At 43.6% G+C, this 14,433-nt stretch overlaps 1 protein-coding gene across 1 annotated transcript in view; it reads right to left on the bottom strand.

The window, feature by feature from the left end:
- Positions 1-253: 253 nt before the first annotated feature.
- LOC104548189 (Wilms tumor protein 1-interacting protein homolog) overlaps positions 254-14,433 on the bottom strand; it is a gene marked incomplete at both ends in the record, with an annotated part of 46,088 nt that continues 31,908 nt past the window's right edge. Inside the window, 4 exons of the mRNA XM_010194135.1 lie at positions 254-322; positions 2,120-2,171; positions 3,269-3,399; positions 5,868-5,930. Coding sequence (XP_010192437.1) covers positions 254-322; positions 2,120-2,171; positions 3,269-3,399; positions 5,868-5,930 — 315 coding nt within the window. The remainder of the gene's footprint in view (positions 323-2,119; positions 2,172-3,268; positions 3,400-5,867; positions 5,931-14,433) is intronic.

Here is a 14,433-nt window from a genome sequence, read left to right as displayed (position 1 = left end):
GGAAGGTATTATACTGGGGGGGTAAAAAACCCCAAAACTCATTTGGTACTGGAGAGGGCAGCACCACTTGCAGCCCAGCTAGCACCCATCCCTTTGCCTCCCTCCATGAGCTGCGGGGCAGAGCCCTACCTGCTCAGGTATGCAAGAGCCAGCAAGTGCACCCTAGGGTGCAAGTCTGACACGTACCAAGATGCTGCTAGTTAACAGCAACACCTTGCCATGGGGCAGGCCAGCACAGGCGCCTGAGGCTTACCTCGCAGTGGTAGCACTCCACGTGGTAATCTTTGTCCATAGACACCACCCGAATGGTCTCCTCAGAGCCCTGATGGGGAAGCAGAGAGAAGGTAAGAGTGGGGCTGGAAGCAGTGTTTTATCTTCTTTCAGTGCCCAACCTATGGCTTTGGAAAGCTGTTTCCCTGGGGATCCCCTCGTCCTCCACAGAGCAGAGCTCTGTGAATGCTAAGGGTCTTGTCCCCTGGTGCGCTGCACTGCACTGCTGGTTTTGCTGTTTAGCAGCAGCGTGGGCATCTGACATATCTAAGCTGTAGAGGTCATTTGGGAAGTGGAGCCAAAACTTCATCCCCAAGGGACAAATTAGTCTTGAAATGAAATAATTTTCCAAGGGCACCCAGGATCTGAACGAATTGCCAGTCAAAAACTATAACCGGCTGATTTTCCTTGCAGACAACCTGGGCCTGCGTTTTCCAGGACTTCTATTCCCCTCAAACCATCTGCTGCACAGCTATTTTGCACATGCACATGTCACTGTATGTACCCCACAGGGACTTACATACCAGTCCGGCAGGTAATTATGTGCACAGGCCAAAACCTCAGCGTGAGGGTGGATGCAGTGGAGTTGTGCAATTCCTGGCTGAGCCTCAGGCCCTGCAGAGCAGCCCATACCCTTCTTGTAACGCTCCAGAGTCTTTCCCCCCAGACCCTTTCCCTGATCCTCTCTGAAGACAGAGCTCATTAAATTTGTTGCCTTGCATTGTTTCCAGTTCCAGGTGTGGTTGGAACATCAGATCTGACGTCGTCTGTCTGAGAGAAGCTGGGGGCAAGTTAGTACCTGCACTGCTAGACTTGAACTAACCTAAGAAACCTCCATGGGAAAGAACGTGGAGTCTATCCTGCTAGCCATCAGGTGAGTCAGCATTAGGACTGCTTTTTTTTTTTTTCCTTTTTAATTTTTTTTAAAAGTCATTTTTAAGACATAAATCCAGAAAAATTTATATGAGGGTTTTCTCACATACCATCAGCAGGACAAGCAATGGTGGCTCAGCCTTTGCCAGGTTTTTAATTATGTGAGACCTGTCCATTTAACAGAAATAATGAGGAAATAGAGACTAATGTGCAGGGTGATGGAGGTGGGGCATGCCAAGAGGCTCTAGCCAGTTCTGGCTCTATAAACATGGCAAGAGGAAAAGGAGGGAGGTGCTGAGGCCTTTGCTTACAAACAAGCTGGTCAGTGACCTCAGCAATGGGGACTCAGAGGGTCCTGCACCCACCACTGCCGGCGGACAGGAAAGGGAGGTCTGAATGCAGAAGTTTTATCATGCTGACTATACTGTCAGGATAGGGTGAGGTTGCAAGCAGGTTGTTAATCTGGCTCTCCTTTTAGCCAACTTTCCTAATGCCTTTTCCTCCCCTTTAAGCACTTTCATTACATTGCCACCCCAGGATGAAAGACTGTGTGGCCTTTTCACAGGGTCAGGGTGAAAGATGTCTTTTCAAGTTTGGACATCTTAACAGATTCACGTCAGAAATGCAAACGTAGCAGACAAGGAAAATTACTACTTGAGCGAATGCAAGATTCTAAGAATAAACAGGGCTTTATTTCTTGGGCTGTTTTTGAAGCCCAGTCAGGGCTTTCAATTAAATGAGATTTATAACAGCCTAATTAAGACCTGGAAAGCACCCTACAGATAAAAAAGTACTGTGCTGCATAACTAGTTATGACTATTACAACCTCTAGGAATGTTTGGGAGTGACATTACTGCTGAAGTGTATTTAATATAGTATCTGACATCCTATAGATTCTGGAAAAGGGAGGAAAAGCATCTAATGTGCTTTTAGAATAGCTGCTTTCTCTAAAGAGTCAGTGCATGTTAACACGTACCTGTGCTGGTAGGATCGGCTGGTTACAGGAAGCGCATTTTGGTGCAAAAACCCTAGGGTGCAAGAAGAAAGTGTTCAAATCACATTTAAAGCTTCTTTAAACAGCAGAACCAAGAGAGCTATTCTAATCATGCCTTGTTTTTAGCAAAATGTAGATCCACAGGATTTGAAACACCTCTAAATGTTTGATGATATTCAAGGAAAAGATTTGGAAGAGGCTGATCTACCCCAGCTTTATTGCTTAGGTCTTCCTGACCTCTGGGCATAGTGAATCCAGCCCTCTTCCCACACATGCCCTTTCTCTTACCTTCCCTTACTCATAAAGCCATTCAGTCCTCTTCCATGGACTCACTGCTTTGCAAAGCAGCTCCTGACCTGGGGACTGTGACCACCTGATGTGAGGAAAACATAACCATGTCCCATAGGAGAGGGGCTGATTGTGGCTAGGATCTACTTAAACCAAATACATCAACTGGTCTTATTATCCACAGCTGCATTTTACAACAATCCCTGGGCCAATATTCACTCCATCCTTGTAACACAGTGAACTTGGTACCAACGGGGCTGAGTTCAGAGTGATTTACCCTTGCTGCATAAGCCGAGTTATTGGTTGACTGGAGCTAAGAGCATTCACACTGCCTTTGAGTGGGAGCAGAATGGAGTCCAAAAGCAATCACTTAAACCACAAAACTTTTTGTCAGATGAGGCTAAAAATCAGTCTAACAGTAACTGCTAATTACATGCATGAAATTAATGTCAGTTAACCTAACGTACCCTTGCCAGTATCATGCACTACCAAAACCTCAGCTCTGAGAAACAGCCAGCAGAAGCTACCATCACTTGCAGAATTAGCCTGATCTAATTTGTACTGAAAGTCCTGAAAGAAGTAGAGAAACAGCCAGCAGAGAAGTACATCCTCTGACACAACTTGATTTTCAACCTCACCTGACCACTGTATGCCACACTGGGCCCCTGAAGCAACCTTTAATATAAATTTAAAATACTTTAAAAATGCAACATATGAGAGTAGCACTTGTGGGACATCTGAGCAAGCAGGAACGATCTTTTTTATCTACTACAAAGCTTACAACTATACCAATAATTTAACTACTGTAACTTTTCCAAGCAGGCAATGGATTTGTGTACTTACGTATGGTAGTCTTTGACACAGTAAATATTGTTCTCCACATCTACAGTGAAGGGGACTCCATCCAAACACTCATTACACACCACGCAGCGGAAGCAGCCAGGATGGTATGACTTTCCAAGGGCCTGTAAGATCTTAAGAGGCAAACAGCAAAATAAGTGGATGCATGATTACATGAGATCCTCCTATACTGCTGTGTCCGATTCTTAACAATGACAGTGAGAAAAGCACTTCAGGATGCAATTACCACTCTGCAGATCTGTCAGCAAGGGGCCTTTTAAAACAATCAACTTACTTATTTCAGTGGGTTTCAGTAGACTCCCAATAAAGAGAGAACTGTGAAAATCAGGCTAACGCCCATCAGCCTTAGCTCTGCAGGGCCACTACTGCCAACAGAAATTAAAACGGCTTCAGAGACCACTTCTTGGAAAAGCTGCTGCAGCCAAATACAATTTACTGGGATACAGAGTTAATTCACAAAACTTAACAGGCTGTGACAGGCAGAATCCAAACCAGTCATTACTCAAACTTAAAAAGTAAAATAACAAAACAAGCAAATAAATAGGTGTGCTTTTATTAATTAAGGATCCTACTCCACCACAGCTACTGACTGGTTATCACTTGGTCACAGGGGCCCGTCGGTTTCTGTTACAATTCCATCTGCATCCATGTGTTTGGATACAGATCTGTCCATCTGCCCAGACTTTCCCTGTTGCATTTCAAAGGTTGCAAGGAAAGGCCGGATGCAGTCTCAGCTGCACGGCTACAGAACACATCCCCTCCCTCCTGGTGTCCTCGTATGTAATACTTGGTGTGGCACTGGGACATCAAGGAGGATGCACCAAGCCCATGAACGAGCCTCTGGGAAGAGTGAGATATGGTATCATCTTCAGGCAGCTCTCAACAGGTTATAGCCCCACTTGCATACATTTCAGGTATAATAAATACCTTTGGATGGTAATTTAAAAAAATATCTGCTAGCAGCAGTGCTCAGCTTGGAGCTGCTAATAAGCTGGAGATGAAAAAACTTCCACAGACCAACCTCTCACAGCCCTGTACCCTGTACATGATTCTACGAATAAAGATAAAATCAACAGGAAATAAGAAGCAGTGCATAGGAAAAGTACAAAAAGTAAATTTAATTTAATCTTCCCCCCCCCTCTAATGAAGCCCTATAGAGGTCTCCATTCAGTGAGTGGCATCAGAGTCCATGTGCAAGCCTGTTCCTAGCCAGAAACAACTCTGCTCTGTGCATGTGTTGCAGATTATTGAGGCAGCTATGTAACACACACAGCCTGGCATGGTTGTGCAGCCAACCCTTTGCACAGAGCAGGTCCTAATTCAACTGCACTTTCAGCCTTGAAGAGCTTCAGCTGCACCCAGGCCTGCGGGGCTGCAGCTCCACTCCTCGGCCGGACACGGGCACCGCTGCGGCGCAGGCACGGCTGCCATCTGAGCGCTCCCAGAGAGGGACAGGGAGGAATGAGCCAAATACGACTGCTTAATTCCTGCAGCTCCCAGAGCTGTTTCCTTTTGTTGGCGCACACTTGGTGATAGGAGAAAGGCAGACAAGCACCTGCCAAGCTTCCAGCTACTGAGCTCCACCAGCGAGATATTATGGACTCTTGCCTGGGATTCTGCAATTAAGCTCAAAGCATGCAAGTGGGGATACCCCTCCCCCTCCCAGCATGACACAACTCCAGAAATTTGCTCTTGGGCTAAACCGAACAATATCCTTGTCCAACCAGTGGTGCCAGGATCTGAGCCAGAATCCTCATTAGTGAAGTCTCTGTTCCAGCGCCTACTGAACCTCTGTGTTTGCAGTGCAATAGCTACTTCTATTCGGCATACTGAGGTTCATACACATTGTAAAGCAAGAGGAAAACGGATATACTACACTGTCTGCACTTCTTCAACATGCAAGCTGCTTGATGTTGTTTGGGCATCCCTGCCTAGGAAGAACAGACTAAATTCTTCCTACTTTCACCAACTGAAACGATGCCAGCAGCATCTGGCCCAACCCACAGCCCCTTGATTTTTTTATTTTATTATATTTATTTATTTTATTATAAAAGTAACTTTGACTGCCAACTCCCTACACATCCCAGTGGCAATAACACATTTTAACTGACGTGGAGCAAGTGGCAGATGGTAAATAAAGCAAGTCACAGAGCAGGCAGCAAAACTTAGGACTATCGCTAACGTCCCTCTCCTCTCTAGCCCAGATTCCATCCCCTCGACAGAGCTGCTGTTATTCTAATGTCTTACAGAGCACAGCCTCTGTTTTCCTTTACTATGCTCTCATACAAAGCCGTGTTGTATTTTCCCCCTTTAGTATTAAAATGCAAATTTTTATTTTTTTTTTTTAAACTGACACATGCTAGAACAACAGCCTCCCATGATCTCACGTAGAAAAGAAGCCCAACTTACTGTACTTAATAGTAATAGGAGCATAAAGGTATTTTTGTTTATTTACTACTCAGTTTAAAAATTACCTTGACAGTAATGAAGACACAATGATTGACTAGGGAAAAAGCACAGCGTACTACCCAAAGTACACGAAAAGCAAGCTGCCCCATGGGTAGGAATTTAGGTCTCTTACCATTTCCATTATGAGATGTCCACACACAAAGCACTTGTCTGCTGTTTGCTGAAAACCTGAATACTGTTGAAATGACAGAAAAGAAAGGATTATTAGTAGCCACTCCTCCAGCTGCAGAAATACCTTTTAAGTGAACGCTGGGCTATTTTCCAGCTGTGCTTGTATACAACAGCAATCTATACAACGGGTCTGAGAGCCAGTGACTTGGAAGGCTTTGCTCCGCTCTTGCAGCCTGCTCAGATACCAGCTTGGTCTTCTAATCCACTGCAAGCATTGTGACTTCCATTGTAACATCATTGGAAGTCTGATTTTTATTTCTGAAGCATATTTGGTGAGTTTGCGCTTGGTGTGCTGGAATTAGCTTGAATTCATTCTTTTGGTTGTTGTAGCTGGAGAAGTAAATAACACAGGACTTACCTCCTGACTCCTGCTGAAATTAGCGACCAGATGCTCACTGACCTCAGATTTTGGACCTACGTTTCACTCAGTCTTATATGCAAGCTAGAAAAATGAAGGGAGGTCCAAGGAGGATTTAGCTGCCTCATGGATACCAAGCTTTTTATCCAGGGAAGAATCTAAAAGTCCAGTTTAGGAGCCTGGGCTCACTGCACAATGCAGGCAACAGTAAGGTACCTCAGAAAGATGATACGAACGTAGCTGTCAGCCCATGCTCCTAGGAAGGCTGGATAGGCCTGGCAGCACAGCCCTCTCAGATTTGGTGCCTGGGTTACAGAAGCGGGGAGATGCTTTACTCACTTGGGACTAAAGCTCAGTGTTCCCTGCCTGAGTGTTTTTGACCTTAACTTTGTACTTGCTTCCCCAAAGCAAACCCTGCTTCAGATGCCAAAATCTGTCTTTAGCCTTGTCTTCAGAAGTATAAAAAAACCCCAAACATCAAGGTTATCATGCCAGATGACTGACCTACCAACCAACTACCCTGCAGGCAGGAGCCATTTGCCTGAAGAACTCCAGCCATGTAATTCTGAAACTGGTATTTGCGGCAGCTGAACTTTACCCTCACCCACTGCGGTGCTATATAAGCGAATAGTGCATTCCTTCCTGCCAGAGGGAACAGATGCCCAGTTATTTGTACGGTATTGCGCAGTGATGCTCATTTCAGCAATAAAGGTTGTAACCGCCCTCACCTGAAACATACTTTAGTTGCATAAGATAAAAGGGAGAGAATGGGGAGGATAAGTGTAAACTGGACGCTTCTCCCAGAGCACAAGTTAATTGGCTTAGGCATCTAATGCATCCCCAGAGCCTCAGCCCAACAGAGCTTAGGGCTTGCTCCATTCCCCCCTTGATTTAGTGGGGATTAACTGTCCCCTCACTTCAAAAGCCAGTGGTTCCCAGCCTAGAGCTGCCATATGTTTTTCTTTTTATTGGTGTGAGGGGATTACATGTTATGTCAGATCAATAGGCTGGAGACAAAATTATTGTTGCTATGCAACAAAGCCATTATGAAGGAAAAGGTCTTGCAGACACGATGAGGGGCCCAGAGAGTCAGTAAATGATGGTACGGCAGCCGTCAAAGCTCTAAATTTACTATGCACTAAGGAACGTGGCTCATGAAATCTTAAGAAACTTTGAAATCTCACCAAATGACACCAGGGTGTTAAGGAACGAGTACAGAGGAGGGCAGTCCTAGCTGGCTATTTCTGCCAGACACTGGTTTTTGCTTTTTTCTTCTTCTCACTGACACAGAAAAACACCTCACTGCTTGGGATGCTTCTTGGCTGCACTGTATCCGAGTAACCATCTGGCCAGACCATCTCCTAAGGTTGCGAACTCGAGGGTTACTGGAAACAGGTGGGTAGGCCCTAGTGGCGCAGACAGCAGAGGATTAACAATAGTACAAACCCAGCTAATTCTAAAATCCTGCTGGAATGAATTTACCAGCACCATCTGGCTGTCATTTGATAAGGAATGCAAAAGAGCATTTACCCAGCTATTGATTAAGAGGGAACATAATTCCCCAGGAACAGAATGGCATAGTGGTCAGATTAATGTCCTTTATTGCTAACTAGATTGTCATAAATCACACTGTCAGAAAGGAAGATTTTGCTGACACAAAATCACTCTTTATATTTCTAACCCTATTAAATTAAAACCATGATTTGTTTTTAACAAGAGAATTGTTATTTGTCAAAACCACCCAGAACTGGATTAGCCAGACTGCAAAATGGCAGCACATCTAATAGCAGTGATAAAATATTTCATGGGCTCGGGGAGCTGTCCCTTACCACTACACTCTTCTCTTTCCTAATCACAGTATCAATCCCAGACAAACTGGAGACCTGATTCAGTGAGACCAGGGTTTTGGATTCAGTTCTGCCTGTGCTTTAAATCTATTTGGACTGGAAAAGAATCCTTGGATCCCAACAGCACTGTTTTCTACATGATGGCAGTACCGTGGACACTGCTGTTTAAAGGTAAACAATAAATAGTTTTCTTTACTCTTTTTGTAGCTCACCTATCAAATTCTGCTTTGCAGTGTTTGTTTGTACCTTGGAGAGTTCAAATAGGGCTCCTGTGCTAAGTTTTCAATTGTAGAAGCAGAGTTTACAAAGTCTAAAATACTAATTAAAATTGGCAACCTCTGTCATTGAAGCACCTGATTATCATTAAACTTCATTAAATCTTGTGTGTACAATGAGAGAGAAATTGTGACCTGCTCCAGGCTGCAGGCAAGGCAGAATGGCCTCTTTATTATCTCTCAGCGCACCCAAGAGCCTCCTTGGTGGTGGGTTCCCAGTGTGACTGGGCAGAGCTTGTGAACTAGGTAACTGTCAGAGAAGAGGCTGTGCTCCAGAGACGTGTAGCCTCTTTATTACAGACATTGTTGGAGAGGAGGAAAGAGCTTTCACGCACACCAGCCCTCCCTTCACAATCTGAAGACGTGAAAAACAGACTGAGGTAAAAGAGTGAAGTAATGAAGTAATGCAGACTGATAGGCAAGAGCCTAGAGGAGAAGCCAAATCACCACTATACTTCCTGTACACGTGGTATTTCATACATACAATTTCATTCAGGATGTAAACAGTGCTGGGCTCAATTGGAGCCTTATGCTGTAAGGGTTTCGTATGTGCCAGTTTAAGAAAAAAAAAAATTAAAAAAAAAAAATAAAAATTGTTAGCAGGCCAGTAGGATGATGTAAATGCAGACCAATCTCACACTAGACAAAGGTTCAGAAGTCTACAGTCTGTACCCAGGATAAATAAGAAGCATAATTTTTAACTTTCCCAAATATTAATTACAGATGTTCACTAAGCATATATAAAACACTGAAAGAAGTTGTTATAAAACAACAGCTCTGAAATTGAAAGCTTAGAATGTTACCCCTTACTCTCACTTCAGTGACTTTGAAGATGCTAGTTACCAGGATGCAAAAATAACAAGTGCATGTTGATGAGCTGCTGTATTATTTTTACTGATTTCTTACGTTTTTCCCTACTCTCTTCTCCCATATTTACCTTGCCCTTGACTTCTCTCCCAGGATAATAAAAATCTCACTTTATCTGCATGAATCAAGACTTTGTAATCAAACTCCCCAGTGATACTTATATAAAATAAGACTCTGGGAAACTAAATAAACCTTGAGAAATATGTTAATTATGTTAGAACAGAAGAGTAAAAATAAAGTAGATGACTTGGCTGGCTGAACTTTTCTTTTGTTGCTGTCCACTATACTTTGATTATCAAACGGGCAAAAAAATCTCTAATGATCCTATCCAAGAGTCTTTGTTTCAATGTAAGAGGAAAACAAGTCCCCTTCTGTCCTGAATATTTAGGCCTGTTAGTGTCCTCCTGTGATAATCTTGGGGTTTATAACTCTTCTGTCTAATGTGCAATATATCCAAAAGAAATTAACAATGAATTTTGAGCGGATAATGAACAATTATGCATGGAGGATAATCCCACCAAGTACTATGAGAAACAATTTCTCCTGTCCGCCCTCAGTCTTGTAACCAATCTTGGTTGTCTACCCAGTGTCTTTTAAAGTTTGACGTTCTCATCATGATTTTCAAAAGCAGAAACATCCAGAAAATAGCACACCTGAAAAAGGCTCCAAGGGCCAAAGTTTCTACCTTAGGCAATGTCAGATCTCTGAAAAGACGTGTCGCTGCTTCTCCTTCGCATGCCTAACTGTGCCCAAGGAGAGGCCAATACACTTCCCTGCTGTTATGCACTCAACAAAACAAAACCTTCCTCTTGGAAACAGGCCCTGGAATTTCATTCAGGCCCATTTTCTTCTTTGAGGAGGATGTTCAAAACCTGCTAAAGGTTTGTGCAAGCAGATCGAGTGGGTTACATTTCAGTAGGTGTGGCAGTTGCTGCCCTGGTAATGGTATGAAGCCGTAAAAACTACAATTCAGTGCTACAGCACCGCAAAGTCACCAAATGCAACTGCTCGGTCTAGACTTGAGATTCCTCCTCTTTTATGCTTTAAGGGCTTTTCAGAGGGATGATCAGGAGTTTTTGCCAAAATGCTTCAGGCATTTAATTTTGAAAACTAATTTCTGAATTGGGTGCTATGCTAATAATGTATTCCGACCCCAGGCTGCCTGTAATCCCTCACAGCCTCCCTTCTCCTTGGTTTCCCATTAGCAGAGCATCTGTCTTCTCACTGCTTTATTGTTTGCTCTCTGCATGGGACCCTTAGTACATGGGACACAACAATGCAAGAAATTCATGGGATCACATTAAGAGAGGGAGAGAATATAAAATTTGGTTTCATGCAGACGGGGTTTTGTTATTGTTTTGGTTTGGTTTTTTTGGTGGTTTTTGTTTGTTTGTTTTTTTAAAATGTATTTAAATGCAGTGATTAAACTGAACTGAACAAAATGGAGCCTTCTCAGGCTCAAAGATATGAGAGCTTCATGGCAGGTGGAACAGATTAAACTAAAGGAAAATAGTCCAGAACTTTACACTTCACCTCACTGAAACCCTTTCACATATCCTGTTGCTTCACCATCTTGCTGCCAGTGAGGAAACACTACTGCAGCAGCGTTTCCACTTTGTTATGTTTGAAGGACATGGGTAGGGCAAGGAGAGACTTCATGTTTTGCACAGAGGTAACAGTTGGTCTGGCCATGCACAAAGCTCTGCCAGAAATCAGGAATTCAGCTGGCAGCTAACTCTGCCTTAGCAGTCGGGCATTTCACAGCCCCTGAGAAGGGAACAGCCAGTTACTTCCTGGAGAGCCTACAGAGACTCATGTGTGAGCACTCACCAAAGGCTACTTTCTGTCTGATTAATTAAGAGCCAATAATGATTTTCTTACCTAGATCTTCCTTAAACAAACTCCTGTGGAAGCTTTGGAGCGACAATGATCAGGAAAAAAGCCTGAAGCAACAACTTTAACTGCATCGTATTGTACAGCCCAGAACCTAGTAACGTGATTCAGCACTTTATATTGCACAGCGCTATACTCTTGCTGTGAGTTATTTATTGTCACTGCTACTATCTGTTATGTACGCTATGAAAGAAACTGTCTACAATAGAGCGTATCTTCCTGGAAAAAAAAAACAAATCTGGATTTTATTCAAAACAGTTGTTGAAAGATTTCAATGCAAAACATAACAGCAACTAATACCAACGTTTAATTCAGAAGTGGAAACACACCACTTTCTCACATGACTTTTTTGTAACTCTCCCATAGAAAAAAATTAATGCTGTCTGCTTACAAGTGTTTGGCAGGAGTTACACATAATTAGAAAGAGCTCTAGTTAAGTGTGCTTCAGTTATTGTAATATACTTTTCAATGTAATATTAAGCAAAATTGGATAATCTGACTTTCTGAATTAGCATCTCAGGAGGAAATAGGGGAGTGACTATCTGGCATGAAACCAACTGGACTTTGTAACACATGCTTCAAAACATTCCACTAGCAAATGTAAAGTATGGGGTAGTTGCAAAAGCTAGTTCATAGTGATACATCTCAGAAAAAAACCATCTTTGTCTTTCCTTGTCTATTTTGTCATGGCCCAGAGAGTGATTCCTGTGGCCCACTTAAACAGTCTGTAGCCCAGTTCAGGAAAAACGGAGCATCCTTCCAGTGAACACAGACCTTACTCACACATTGACATTTCATCACATTATGTTTATCTACATTATTACCTGGGTCTAGGTACTGCCTGTGTATTGCTCTTTTATAAACTCGAGAAATTTTTCTGGACTCCACCTGGTTTCCTGTTTCAAAACACCAATTTTCTTCAGTTAGGAGACCTGCAGTTTGCCGAGCCACGCAGTGTTTGGAGCGTTCACCCTAAGCTGCTCAGCCATGATGCCAACATTTTTATATGGGGCCTAGCTTTAAAAATTTGTCCTCAGTGATGAATTCCTGGGAGAAAATCCAGACTCCCCCTGGCTTCAATGGAATTGAAACTTCTTGATACAAGCTACAACACTACAGTACTGTGTTGCAATGAGAGGCGAACCCAAACTGCCAGGCTCCACACGCTCCTCGTGCCGATTCACATTCAAGTCCAAAAATATTCGACTATCCTAAATATTTTGAAATTTTAATTTTAAGCCTATCTGTAGGTTTGATGAAACACCTCAATTCAGAATACACCAATTAATCATCATTACTGTCAAATCAATCTATAAAATGAAACCAGGACCATTGGCATACTACAAACTGTTAGGGAAAACTACAGAAGGAAAGTATTCAAATTTTTTTGGCAGGGCAGGGCTGGAGTGAGACACACACAAGTAACAACATGAGCTTCACTCCCTCGCGCACCGATTACAGTAACACGCTATAATCTGTTTGCCTTTGTTTTCAGTGACAGTGTTTGGGAGCACGGCAACGCTCAGCATTCACGGTGCCTCTGCAACTTGAAAGCACCTCCTGTCCCATCCTAGAGCTGTCAAGCGCCTTCAAAGAGCTCGCAGACTTCCTTACACTTCCATACATCAGGAATATTGCAGCAAAACCCTTTCCAAGCTTTGATTCCATCATTCTGTTAAACATATCAATAAACACCAAAGTCTCTCCGTTCTCTGACTGGAGCATGCATTTTAATAGCAAGTCTCCTAAATACAACATCGTCACAGTTACCTAGAACTGCATGTGCTCTGTGATTCCCATTAGATATGAAATGGACACAAGCTGCAACTTTAATCATTTACTTTTTCAACTGAGTCTACTTTCTCTGAGAGTCTTGCTTAGCAGCAATGGGCTGACTAATGCACTAGTCCCAGTGCTCACCTCCCTGGGGGATATCCAAACATTTATACTCACCGAGATGGAAAATCAAACCTCTGACTCCATCTGACACCAGCTTCCATCACACCAAATAAAAACTATCTTCCTAGGGCCCCAGAGAGTGGGACAGGCCATTTCCCACACTGCCAGGCTTGGAGAACAGCATGTACATAAACCAAGAATAGCCTCGTTATCATTAATATTTACACTGCAGCCATGCCCAGGGACCCAAATCAGGGCCAGTGTCTTGTTGCGCTTGGTGCTACAGGACATGAAGGTGCAAGCCCTGCTCTCATGAACCGCCGATCACCCAGCTACTTCTCTGTTGACATCCTATCCCTCTCCCCCACAAAAGATTGATCATTTCCATTTGTCACGTCCCTCCCAGTCTTGCACACCCTGATCCTTTCCTATTTTTAAAATAGAGTTTTAATGTTGTGGATATAAGACAAGGCCCCCTATGTTCTCTGTAACCAACTTTTGCCTTGCAGTGGCCAGCTGTGGAGCAAAGAGGCTACAGCTGTAGCAAGAAGGCAAGTGTCCTGAGCAGGCACCCATTGCTGGTGTGGGGGCAAGAAGGATCAGAAACCCCAGCAGTGGATGGAGAGGCAGCCTGCAGGGCTGCAGGGACAGCTCTGCTGGGGCTGTGGGCTGCTCGTCCTCCACCTGCCACAGCCTCAGCCCTCGCCTCTCCCTGGCAGGAGGGAAGGAGGCCAGGGCAGGGAGCCGCAGAGGCACCAGCACCCAACCATCACAGGGCTCGCCACCCTCCGAGCTGGGAAGGGCAGAAAGGGGACACCCACACGCCTCCTGGAGGCTTGCAATGTGCCAAGTCTCTCTTTATAGTTGGCATCTGCAAAACAACATTTTTAGAGCTTTTCTCTTTGAAGATTTATGGGCAAAGTGACAGATCTTCCCTTACTGAAATGGATGGACAGCTTCAGATGAAACTTTCAACAACTAATGACAGCAAAGTTAGCTGGAGGCAAAAACCTGGTGTGAAGAAGTTCAGCCTAAATGATTAAATTTGGCAAAGTTATAAGACAGCGAAAGAGAATCTTAAAAGGGGAAGTTTTGGATGACCTTAATGCTATGCACTGCAGCTTGTGGTGTCTGTAATAGGTTATTTCCAGAGCATCTCAGTGTCTTCCAGTAGTGCATTAAGCAATGTAACTAACATCTGTCACGAGGTTAATTTTTCCTCTCATCTCCTCCCTGGAGGGAAATTCTCTCATTTCTTAACCTCTACTGGACCCCCACTCAATAATGTTCATTACCTCAAGAGAAAAAGGAAAAGCCTATCAAAAAGAAGGAAAAAAAAAAGAGATAATAGATCTAAGATTCAGGCTG

This window comes from Mesitornis unicolor, unplaced genomic scaffold (genome assembly GCF_000695765.1).
Source record: "Mesitornis unicolor isolate BGI_N332 unplaced genomic scaffold, ASM69576v1 scaffold46001, whole genome shotgun sequence".
NCBI lineage: Eukaryota > Metazoa > Chordata > Aves > Mesitornithiformes > Mesitornithidae > Mesitornis > Mesitornis unicolor.
Note: the sequence above shows the minus strand (reverse complement) of the source record. Positions and strands in the feature narration are given on the sequence as shown.